This window comes from Odontesthes bonariensis, chromosome 4, assembly GCF_027942865.1.
Source record: "Odontesthes bonariensis isolate fOdoBon6 chromosome 4, fOdoBon6.hap1, whole genome shotgun sequence".
Lineage (NCBI taxonomy): Eukaryota > Metazoa > Chordata > Actinopteri > Atheriniformes > Atherinopsidae > Odontesthes > Odontesthes bonariensis.
Window position 1 is genome coordinate 3,880,129 of NC_134509.1, and position 12,947 is coordinate 3,893,075.

General features: G+C 39.3%; 1 protein-coding gene across 1 annotated transcript; it reads left to right on the forward strand.

The window, feature by feature from the left end:
* The first annotated feature begins 328 nt into the window (after window positions 1-328).
* Window positions 329-12,349, forward strand: lgalsla (lectin, galactoside-binding-like a). The gene is made up of 6 exons (XM_075464332.1): window positions 329-462; window positions 3,818-3,862; window positions 4,931-5,014; window positions 5,873-5,961; window positions 7,675-7,855; window positions 11,064-12,349. The coding sequence occupies exons 2-6, from the start codon at window positions 3,818-3,820 to the stop codon at window positions 11,205-11,207; spliced, it is 543 nt and encodes a 180-aa protein (XP_075320447.1). The 5' UTR covers window positions 329-462; the 3' UTR covers window positions 11,208-12,349.
* Window positions 12,350-12,947: the final 598 nt, after the last annotated feature.

Genomic DNA, 12,947 nt, shown 5'->3' on the forward strand with positions numbered 1-12,947 from the left:
CGGCTCACGCTGAAAATAACAGCAACATTTTGTCACATTTAGCTTCAAACAATGTTTAAAAAACTGGTGTGAATTTTTGAGCTTCACTTTTTTGCACATTTACAACAATATTTGTCAACTTAGAGATATTTTAAATATTTAAATCTAAATGTTAAATCTAAATCTATTGAATAAAATAAAAATAATAGATAAAAATCTTTGGCACCAGAGATTTACAATGATGACTACACTGGCTGCTCTTTCACTCATGTTGATATGCTGCTGCCTGTTTCCTCTTGCATCAGCTCAGCCCTTTCCTTTAACCACATGTCCTTTAGCTTCCTCCCATTCTCTCTCTCTTTATGGAAAATGAAATGGAAAGTTTCAACAAGGTTATTTAGCTCTAAATCCCACTGAAATGTCATAACCACAGATAGAAATAAACTTTTCCAGGAAACGGTTCCTTGCTCAGCTGCAGACTTGGTAAGTTTTTTTTACTCCAGAGTCCACCTTTATTTGTAGTCATCTGAAAAGTAGTCTTTATCAAATTCCTCAACTCAGTACTTTAATATGCTACATTGTATTTTGCTATCATACAATGATGGTCACTTACTCACTGTGGAAAACTACAAAATGAGAAGTTTCATGATCTAAGGTGCAGATCCATGTTACTGTACTGGTTTAATTCGTTTTGATGAACACATTTGTTTATGTGGGGCTGCATGGTGTGCTGGTTAGCAATTTCACTTAACAGCAAGAGGGTTCCTGATTAGAATCCCAGCCGGGCCCTTTTTGTGTAGAGTTCCCTGTGTATTCTGGCTTTCTCCCACTTTCCACAATGTCAGATAAGTTGGCGATTCTAGATTTACCCTAGAAGTCAGTATGTGCTGTTATTTGTCTGACGACCTGTCCAGGGTGTAACATGCCTCTTGCCGATGAAAGCTGGGATTAGGCTCCAGCCCCACCACGACCATAAACTGGATTAAGTGGGTATAGAAAATCGATTAGAAGCAACATGCTCTTCATGATGAAGTCATTGGTTATCTGAGTTGGCATGTTACTAATTCAAATCTATCCACCAGCTTACCAATGTCTACTGGATATATAATATCTTCGCCTAATTTCAGTGGGGAATCCATTTTTCTCCTAGGGACTGGAAAACCCATGTAGGAAACAATGGAGTGACCAAGGGGGCAGGGGTGGAGCAGTGATTTTTAAATGTGGGGGTGTTCCAGGGGTGGCACATGAGCACCACATCAAGCCCACAGACACGACGCTGAAGTTGGTATCCGATTCGCAAATGAAATGGATGAGCATAAAGGGCCATTTCACTGCATTTTTGTATTTTGATCGCCCTAAACTAAGTTCTGTATGGAAACTACAATAGTTACACTGCTCAAATCAGAATGGAATTATTCTAAAGAGGCTGTAGATTCATTAAAACCTTGTTTGGGATTTGTGAAACCTTTTTCTGATTTGTGAAAATGCTGAACAGGGCCATTTTACTGCTTTTTTTTGTATTCTCGTCACCCTAAACTAGGTCCTGTATGGAAACTACAATAGTTAGACTGCTCAAATCTGGATATAATTATTCTAAAGAGGGCACAGTGTCTTTAAAACACATTGTATGTTGGTGCATTACGAGGGTGGGCAAACCGTTAATATAATACATCCATGGGCCAAACGGGTTTACCTTTGGAAAATGTGGGGGGATGAAATCATCTTGCTGTAAAAGTGGGGGTGTCGAAACACCCCCATCCCCCACGGGTGTAACACCCATGCAAGGGGGCATGGTTGGGAGGACTAGCCTCCATGATCTGAACCCAAGTGGTGTTTTGTTCTTGGAATTTTGTGCGAGTCATGGATTGTCCATAACGAATACCATGTTTGAGTGTGAGGTCGCTCATGAGTTTTCTTGGTACTATGCCACCTAAGGTTAAAGTTTGATGATCAGTTTTGTTGTATTATCAGACCTGCAGCTGAATGTCTTGAACACTCCATTGAAGATAGGGGCAGAGCTGTCAACTCATCCCCACCTGGTGACGAGTTGTATCCAATGTCAGGGAAGACTGCCAAACAGACCTGGTACACATAAATGAGCAGTGAGGGGTTAATTTGGAACATCTGATGGTGATCTCTGTCTGTGAAACCTTCCATACATTCCTCCATAGGAGTTTTTCAAATGTACCAGGGGAGGATGGGGACATAGAATCTAAATTGGCCATGTTCAAAGCCTACATTGTGAATGCAGCTTCCAGGAGCTGAGGCTAATGCTGGTCATGGTAGTAACCAGAGGACCCACTGGTGGACACTGGCGGTGTGGGAAGTTGTCAAGCTGAAGAGGGGGCCTTTTGATCCTGGTTGCCTCGGGGTCACCAGAAGAAGCTCACAGGCATCAAATCAAAATCAAATCAAATTTATTTATATAGCACATTTCATGTACAAACAATTCAAAGTGCTTTGCATAAAATAAAAGCATTGCAGCAGGGAGTGGAAGAAGCATTAAAAATACATAAAAGAATATAAAGAGAAACAAATAAAATCATTTAAATTAATTTAAAAACAAGCAACAGTCCAGATAAGTTCAAAGATATCGTGCAGATTTCATGCATAGAAAACATGCTTCCATGACCCAGCCTCAGATAAGTGGAGCAAAATGGATAGATGGCTGGATGGAGCTTTCACCCTAAATTTTATTTATATAGCTTTCCTCTTTTGTCTGCACTACTGCAAGCCATCACTTATTATTACTTCATGGTCTATTTAGATTTTTTTTAATGCACTTGTCTCAAATTGTTTTTATCTTTATGTTAGAATTGAGAAAATATTAATAAGAACGCCACACCACACAAACACTGCCATTCATTTCACATTTAGTGTCTGAGTGAACTGCGTTATCAAACATACAGGTAGGCGCAGTGGATAGATTGTTGCTTCAAGGCACACATTTGTTAGCCTGGCTGACGCGTCCACATCTCGATGAGATGGTGGTCTGGGAACTAGGTGTGCATTTTCTCGTATTTGAGGCGTGGTTTACGAATGCCTAGAGCCGTTTATTGGGCGCTACGAATGTCTATCAAATGGCGTCTGGTTCTTCCCATGCTGCTTTGCGTGCGATTCATAGCCAATTGTATCACTTATACCAGATGACGTATGTAGAGCGACAGAAATTCGACGAGGAAGAAGGCAATGAAATCTTTCAACGCCAAACGTTGCTCTTTTTTAAAAGTAAACTTGCGTTCTAAGCTACTTAAAACACTTTCTAAGGCTGCATCGAACGGTAACGTTGTGTCCGCTGCCATGTTGGATTAACACTCTACAAGCTTCGGTGTCGCGCATAGACGTCGTCATCGTCTTGTTGCTGCCCCCCCCGTTCTGTGATTGGTTCCCTAACTCAGGCAAAAATAAGGGCGGTGGTTTCCAGGCTGCCTTTGCAGTGTGAATGAAATCGCGCGCAAAGCAGCATGGGAAGAACCAGGCTACACATTTGTAGGAATTGTTGCCAATATCAAAGAATGTGATAGGAAACATGTTAGCTGATTCAAAAATAAAAACAGTGTTTGAATTTAATTTGATTTGCTCTATTGTAAGGTATATTCACGGCACTGAAAATAGGCAGGGAGTTGCCTGCAGTTATAGCCTAACAATGGGTCTGCTTGTTATTGACCTGAGAGAGAAAGGCATGCAGGGGCAGCTGATTATCAGAGCCGTGTTGTGTGTGCTGGAGCGTAATGAGGCAGGTTGAAGATTTACGTCAGTGTTGATTCAGTTGACACGAACAGTCAGAGGCAGACAAACTGGATCTGCAGCTCATTCCTCTGCTGTTTACTTCCTTCAGATGAACATGGCTGAATCACACAGAGTGACAGCGCAGGGCAGGAAGGTAAGTTTACACAACCGAGCAACAAGCAGAAGATCAGAGACGATTGAGTGGGTAACACATTGACAGAAAGAAATTAAACAAATTGCTCCACTACACAACTTCTGTGAAATCACTTTGATTTCTCAAGTGGAAGTTTGGACACAACTTGAGTTTTCATGGTTTTGAGAAAAGAATTGAAACTCATTTTGTAACAACTGGTGTCAAGTTGGCAGGAACATCCAAAACTTCCAGACTGAGCTAGTAAAATAAAATCCTTAGTAGACCACAGTTTATGGCTGGGTTTAAAAAAAAACTTTTTAAGGTTAAATTACTGAAATGAAAATAAATAACTAAAAGTAAAGCTAGGGGAAGTAATTATGCAAAAAATATATGTACTGCATAGCTGAAAATCAAACTGTATGTATTGAATTAAGCAAAAATATGTAGGCTATTACATAAAGATTACAAAATTGGATGAAAAAACATTTAAGAGCACCATGTTGAATTGATCCCAGTTTTGTAAGTTCTACTGCTGTTAAATACACTTTGATAATGATGATAATGATGATGATGATGATGATGATGACGACAGTATGAATTCCATCCTGATCAACAGTTGGTTCACAGTATCATCCAGTACTGAAGTGTTTTGTTTGTTTGTTTGTTTTTACAAGAAAAGAAAAGCTTATCTTATATCTAACTGACCAATTTAAGATAATCAAAGAACTTTAACCTCCTGCCTCCTGTTTTCACCAGCTGCAAACTCCCCACCGATTCCTTATTAAAAGCTTTTATTTTGAATGTTACTAACAATTTGTTGAACTTCCCGTTCTGGTCAGGATTTGACGCAGCACGTGTTGCTCACAGTACGTGTGACGTCACACTGTAAAATTAGTGCCAGCATTTTAACAAGGCAAGAGTGGCATGCATATACAAAGATTTGGATATTTTCTTAAAACATACAAACTGAAATCATTATTTAACATTAAATTTTTTTTAATAAATCATCCCTGTCTGAATTTACAGATTTACAGACACTTATGAAATGACATGCAGTCAAATTAAAGTATTTTCTGCTTCCCTTTTTAGAGATGGACTCTTCCACAGAGAGGTGAAGCTGATCAAAGCAAGTCGAGCACTCGCTGCCCTGACAGAGACACTGAGAGCAAACTGGTAATTCAGTCAATTTCATTTATCACATGACAACCAGAAAAACACAGACCCATAACTGTGAGGGCTACCAATACAACTGACAAAACTGAAAAGGAGGGAAATATTATAAACAGAGAATCAGAGTGAAAAAAAGCTATGTTCGATCCATCCTATACTATCCCGGTTACCATTGGGTGAGAGGCGGGGTACGCAACAGATGGGCCGCCAGTCTATCATTAGGCCCCCAAAAAATTCAAACTTAAATCAAATAAACACAAGATCAACAAAATATTAATTGTTCAAGCTAAGTGAGTGGCACGTGAATTAACTTCACTTTTGTTGTTGTTGTTTTTATGCTTCTTTGTGTCATTTTGCATCCTCCTGAAGAAGTTTTGTTTTTCATTAGTGGCAGTTTGATGTCTTAGAACTGCTTTTGTGTCTTTTTATATGATAGGTATGCAATGCTACCATCAAAATGCAATTTTACCTGTTCATTGATAATTGATGAGTTACTGCATTCACTGGATTCACATAGAATCCCCCAAAAATCACAACTTCTTCTAGTTTTATGTTTTGTAAAAGTATCTTGTTGTATTTTAACATTCCAGTTTAAATCTCTGATTGGGCTTACCTCAAAATACAGTATGTAGAAAAAAAATACAGTTAGTTTTACTATGAATAATAGGAAGAGCTTTGTGGTACCATTTTATTCTCATCTCAATTGCCTGTTGTAATTTCATTATTCACGTTTCTACATACTTGTACTGTGACTACATGCTGTATTTAAATTTTGATCAGCTGATTTCTGCTTTAACCCTGAATATTTAATCACAATGAGTCATAGTGTCTTTGTTTTCATGCAAATGTTTGTGTGTGCAGGCGGTTCCTTTCAGAGGTCATATCTCAGGTGGAATGCGGCCAGGGAAGAAGGTTGTAGTGGTGGGTGTTGTAGACTCCCGTCCTGACCGGTGAGAATGTGTTCATTTAAGCTTTGCTGAACTGTACATGTTAATATCCACCCTAATTATTTTATTGCATCACTTAATCCACCCTACTTCTTTTGTTGTGTCACTGGTAGATTTACATGCTGTCTAACCATGGCATGTTTTGTTAATCTTTTGTTAAACACTTCTCAGCATTCACTGACCAAAACTAAGTTGTTTTCATGGTCCCTAAAGGATATATCTTGATGATGCTAGTAACCTTTAAACTTGACCAAACAATATTCTTTGAAACAAAATGGCAGCATAAATTTTCCTTTTCTTTACTTAAAGTCTTAAGTCAAATCATTCGGGGACTTTTTCATTTCATCAAACATATTTCTATAAACTTTCAAATAAGTCAAAGTTTTTCAGCCACACGAGAATAAATCCAAGTTGTCTACTGTATCATCATTAATTTAGTTTCTGTTTCTTTAAAGGCCTCAAAGTCCAAAGCTAATCTCTTTCCCAACACACTCCTGCCAAAGGTTAAAGTTTCCACACATATTTTAATGCAGTATGGCCAGACCTCGAGAAACTTACAACAAATTAGTTCAGGTCAGACCTCAACAGTCTCACATTCTTCTTCTTGAATGTCACCCTTTGTAAAAAACTATCTACCATGAGCTACATGCAAAACAAACTACTGGGCCTGGACAATTAGAATAAGATTAACGGTCAACCAGTAGTCAAAATGCGAACTTTTTCTATATTTAATTTAGCAAAAAATTAAGTGTGGAATGACCCAAATCCATGATTCGGCTAAGATTAAAACCAGAGCATGGAATATTGAAACCCCTCAACCTGCGTAAGAGGCATAAATATTAGAATTAAATATCAAAATTGCTCCTGTGTAATGATAAGTTCCTGTGTAATGTACAGTGAAAAGAATGAGCCAGCATAAAAACGACATTGTACTTTAGACTATGGTATTTACCAGTGTTGTATAAAGTACTGAAATCTCACACTCAAGTAAAAGTATAGGTACCCCTCCAAAATATGACTTTGGTAAAAGTCCAAGTCACTGACTGAAATGTTACTTGAGTTAAAGTCCTAAAGTATCCGAAACGTCTTGTACTTAAGTATGAGAATTACTGTAAAAATAGATGTAGTTAAGTAATGTAATGAGAAGTATAAGTAAAAAGTAAACAAGGCAAATGCAGTTTGAATGACATTTTTTATATTTTGGTAAACTTTGAAGGTCAAATACACTTAAAAATCTACACACAACCAAGTGCAGGCAAAATTTAGACCAGGTTTAGACAGAAAATATAAACTTTGTGAACCTGCAGCTCATCTGGCATCTGAAGAGGAAGACCTTTTTTGTAAAACTACCTTAAAACCTAAAAAAGGGGAGTTTCTGTAACAATTTTCACGTCTTTGGGCAGGCATAACATGCATGGGGTCAAAACACTGTTGCGTTTTTTTTCTCTCTCTCTCTCTTTTTTTGTAACGAGTAACTAAACGGAACAATGAAAATGTATGGGAGTAAAAGTATGCAATTAAGTTTGGAAATATAGTGAAGTAAAAGTGAAAGTTGTCAAAAAATTTTAAACTCGAGGAAAGTACAAAGTACAAAATATACTTAAGTACAGTAGTGAAGTATTTTTACTTCGTCACTATACAACACTGGTATTTACTCTGCATTATAGGACAGTCTGAAGAAAATTGATTTATATCTGGCATATGTCCTTTTGTTAGGTTCTACATTGCCCTGACTTGTGGCTGTGGGTCCAGGGAGCCTCCACCTAATGTGGCGCTGGAGCTGTGTGTTCAATTCAGGGGCCGACAAGTTTTGCGAAGAGCCTGTATGTCTGGATCCTGGGGAGATGTCGACAAAGCTATCCCATTCTTCCCCTTCATCAGGGATCAGCCATTCAAGGTAGCAGCATGTCCATAAACTCTTAACTGTCTGTTCTGAATTCTGAGTCAAAGAAATGATTCAACCTCTAATTATTTATTTATTTCTGAATACACTGAAGCTCTACACAACAACTGGTAGTTCAACAGTCAGAATCAGGCTGGCAGAGCTGAGGGGGAGAAGCTCTGTTTGAAGTAATTTCCTTTTTCACCCACTTGTTTCTTTCTGTAAATTTGACACAGAAATGCACTCGTGGTATGAAAACTTAATTGTTATAATAATCTTTCCTCAATAGCTGTTGAGCAATGGAACAGTCATTTTGGCATCTGTGGAAAGAGGTGCATCACGTTGTGGGATTGAAATAAATGAAATAAATATAAAATAACCACTGGTGGTATTACTGCTGCCCTAAATTTCCACATCTTTTCAACTTCTTCCTTCAGCCCTTGGTATTTTTCAAGCTTCTCGTGTTGCTTCTTCTTGATGTTGCTGTAACTTGGAGTTGCTACATCTATCACCGCTGTCTCCTTCTGTAGTTTGTCAAACACCACACTGTCCGTTTGGTTTGCCATCACCTGCTTATCAATCTGGATCTGGAAGTCCCACAGGATCTTAGCTCTTGTGCTAAGCTCTTAGCTCTATTGCTCTTGTGCTTAGGGCATGTTCTTGAGCTGCCATTATTACTGCCTCTGTGCTGTCTTTCAGACCAGCTTTTTCTAGCCACTGATAGGATTTCTCGATAGCAGCCATTTCTTTAATCTGTCAATGGTACATGCCATGCAGAGGCTCATCTTTCCATGATAGTTCCTCCTTTTCCTCTTCGCTTCCCCTGGGTTTCAGCAGCCCGAGGCACTCATTTAGCATTTCATCACTGGGGGTCATCTTCCTGATGTATTCTTGAATCTTTGTTGTTTCATCCTGGATAGTGGCTTTGACACTCACTAGTCCCCGGGCTCCCTCTTTCCTCTTATGGCGCATTTCCACCAGCTCGGCACGGCTCGATACGGCTCGGTTTGGTTGTGTGGAGTGGATTTCCTCTGCGAAGCCTTCTCGTAGCAGTACAAACTGAAGCAGTAAAATTTGGAGTCTTGTCTCGAGTCTTGTATTTATTTACATTCTAGTCGGTCGTCGCGCGGTTATGACGCTTCCAGTGACGACACTCATCGGCCAATCAGTGGAAGGCAGTCGGCTGTTACGTTTTAGAAACGCTTCGGCTCGCTTGGAACCAGGGCTGAGGTGATACCAAAAGTCTACCCGGTTGCAGGTACTGCGTGCTAGTGGAAACACGCCATTAGTGTACAATCTCTGGGTGCTGGACCTGGGGGAAACCCTCCATGCATTGTGAGGATCTTTCTTGTCTTGATATCAGTGATTTCCATCTCCTCCATTGGCCAAGTTATTATGCCAGCGGGGTATCTGATGACAAGCAGGGTGTATGTGTTGATGGCTTGGACTTTGATCTTCCCATTATGCTGACTTTTTAGGACTTGCCTTACTCTTTGCAGGTACTTGGTTGTGGCTGACTTCCTTGCAGCCTCGTCATGGTTGCCGTTTGCCTGTGGGATCCCAAGGTATTTGTAGCTGTCCTCAACATCTGTTATGGTGCACTCTGGTAGTTCAACCCCTTCAGTCATGATCACCTTGCTTCTCTTTAATATCATTCAGCCGCATTTATCTCGTCCGAATGACATCCTGATGTCCTCGTTGTATATCCTAGTTCGTTGTATCAGTGAGTTGATGGTAGATACTGCAATTGATGTTAACTTGTGCAAATGGCTTGGAATTGACCTCCAGGGTTGTCTTCCACAGTCCCCTTGAGTTCCTGATGAAGGCTCTTAGCGTCCTGTTGATGTTGTAGAGTTCTAAGCTTTCCAGGATACATGTGTGCAGCATGGAGTCGTAAGCTTTCTTCTAGTCAATCCAGGTGGTGCACAGATTTGTATGTCTGATTTTATAGTCTTGAGTGACTGTCCTGTTGACCAGTCGCTGGTGTTTAGCTCCCAGTTCCCCTCTGGCCCCAGTCATGTACTGAGCCAGGTGCCTACTCATCTTGTCTGTTATGATGCCTGCAGCTTCTATTTTATGCGGAGGCAGGTTATTGGCCAGTAGATGGATGGAACTTCATGATTAGGACCATCTAACCTTGGATTAAGTCTGGTTGGGTCCCATCCATTAGCAGCTGGTTAAATTGTGCTGCTAGGCGTTCATGGAGTGCTGTTAGTTTATTTAGCCAGTAGTGTATCAAGTTAGGGCCTGATACAGTACAGGTCTTCATACTTGAGACTCTGTCTTGGCTGTCTGCCACCGTGACAGTTACTTCTGGTCTTCTGGGAGATTGCGGTGATCAGCTCTCAGATCCACTAGCCATGCAGCATTGTTGTTATGTGATGTTATTCTCTCCTATATGCTGTTTCTCTCTCCCATATGCTCTTCTAATATTCTTCAATCTCAGCCCTTGGTGGGTCTATCCTTATCTTATTTTCCTGCCACTGAGCATAATGGATCAGTGGAGAACATCCTATTAGAACACTGAGTCAGAAGTTTTTCTTAAATAGTTTAAATGCTGGGTTTCAAAGTATTCATTGGTCCCACATCCTCCGCATATATTCCCTCTCGCTGGGATTGCTGGAATAGTAGCATTCCAGCAATGTGAGATTGTCCACTCTATTCCATGACTGTCTTGTGCCATTAGCCCGCTTACTCACAATATATGTTCATATAGAAATATATACATGTATAAATATATTTATATTGTCGTCGTCTTCTTCTCCTCCTTTCGGTCTCTCCCTTAATCAGGGGTTTGTCAAAGCGATTCAAATTCGCATCATTGATTTGGCACATGTTTTACGCTGGGTGACCTTCCTGACGAAACCCTCAACATTTATGCGGGCTTGGGACTGGCACGAAAAATACACTGGCTCGCGCTCACACTCGCACTTAAGGACAATTTAGAGTCACCATAATTAACCTAACATGCATGTTTTTAGGGGGTGGGAGGAAGCCGGAGTACCAGAAGAAATACAAATGTATATATAAATGTATATATATATATGTATATACATGTACATATACATATACATATATATGTATGTGTATGTGTATGTGTATTTTTTGTCCTAATGTAGAACTTTTGAGTTGAAAAAACAACTCTCCTGAGAAGCTGGTTCATGATGTTAACAGGCTTAGCTTGTAAAACAAATTGAACCAAACGTCTGCTCTTTCCTCACAGATTGAGATCCACTGTGAACAGAACAGATTTCGTGTGCTTGTGGATGGCCAACAGCTTTTTGACTTTCACCACAGACTGATGTTGCTCTGTGACATTGATACGTTATGGATTAAAGGCAGCATAACCATCACTAAACTGGCTTGAAGCAAAGGACTCCGACGTTGAGCACTCTACTCACGTATGAAGAAATGCACCTCAAGTTTATAGTGCCTAAACTGCCAGGGCTCACTGTATCATGATGGGATGAAAAAATGAAGATAACACTTTGGGGTTAAGCATTTTTGTTGCCAAATGAAGAAGCAGAACCTACAAGCAAATATCATACAATTTAAACACAGATCTGTCTTTTTGGTCCATTAGAATTTAATGTGAATGTGAAAAAACACTCATGTGAATTTGTTGACAAGAAGCAGATAAAAGTGTCTCAAATCCAGGCATCCAGGCATTTAACAGTCCGTAAATAAATTCAAACCCTAATACAAATACAACAAATGGATATACATCGTGAAGCTTCTGGCATTCATTCAAACAGGGTTGCTTGTATTTATTAGATTGTGTTACTTTTGCTAAAATATGTTGGCATAAGTTTTTTGGAAAATATATTTGTGAACACATCATGACCTGTAAATCTTTGGATTTGCAGATCACAAAACAAATATTTGGCGAAATTGTTTATCAGTGTTTTTATTCCTCTGTCATTGTTGTTGTTATTCTATAACACAGCTATGTTGAAGATAAACATGATTTTTTTTTATGTATTCATGTTTTTAATTGTACATTAAATATATAAGCCTCTGTAATCACATTTTTCAGTAAACTGAAACTTATCCAGATGCAAAATATAGGATTACTACCTTTGTCCACAGAGTAGAATCTGCTGCTGCCACCCATTATGAAATATGCTCAAAACAGACATCTGTGTTAATTTTCTTAACTAAGTAACTTTTTCTTTTATCATATTTTGTCTCTGTAAATTTATCAATAACTGTAATGATGCATTTTCCCTAGGGGCATCTTGTGAAAAATACTGCCATTTGTTTGTATAATTTATTTTCTAAATAAAGTGATTAATACGGAGCCCGGTGGAGATCAAACAATATCTTTTTCAGGGGGTTTCAAGAAAGCGTTCTCTCACTTTTCAAAGTGTGCCCTCGCTTTATTAAATCGTGCGCTCGTCTAAATAAAGCGTGCGCGCGTATACATAAACCGTGCGCTCACTGCCCCTCAGTCGTGCCCACATTATATACCTTGTGAGCACAATAAACAAAAGTGTGCCCACGATCTGTAAGACGTGCCCACGACATTCTGTATGGCAACAATAAATCCAAATTGCTTGAAACGTTCGCACCTTGTATTAATTGTGGCCACGAAATCTGTTACCATTACAGTGTGAGCATCTCACCTTTTTAATCTATTTGGAAGTTGCTTGGAATGGAACAGTAAGTGCATTGTGCTATGGCGAATGTATGCCTAAGCAAGTATTATGGGACGAACAGTGTCCCTTAATGTAATGTATAATTCAAGTGCTTGGTCTGGACTGTTTGTCAACTGTAACCCTCGTTCTTGCATTATGCCTGTGCAAAAATCAAATACATCGATGTCGCATGGTATGGAGTCGAGGAAGGTGCATTTCCACTTGCAGACGGTCAGATTGGCTTAATCGAGAGGAAAGAGATGATCTTCAGCCCCCCACAGATGCGGATGCCCTTGGAAGAGTGACACACACACTCACACACACACAAAACATCTGAAACTTGATTGTCTTAATTAATAAATAATATTCATTTAGTTTTAATCTGCTCAGATGACTTGAATCTTCCTCTTATGCCATGCTTTCAATTTTTTTTCAATCTAATTTGACATTTTATTAGCTTTTCTAAGATA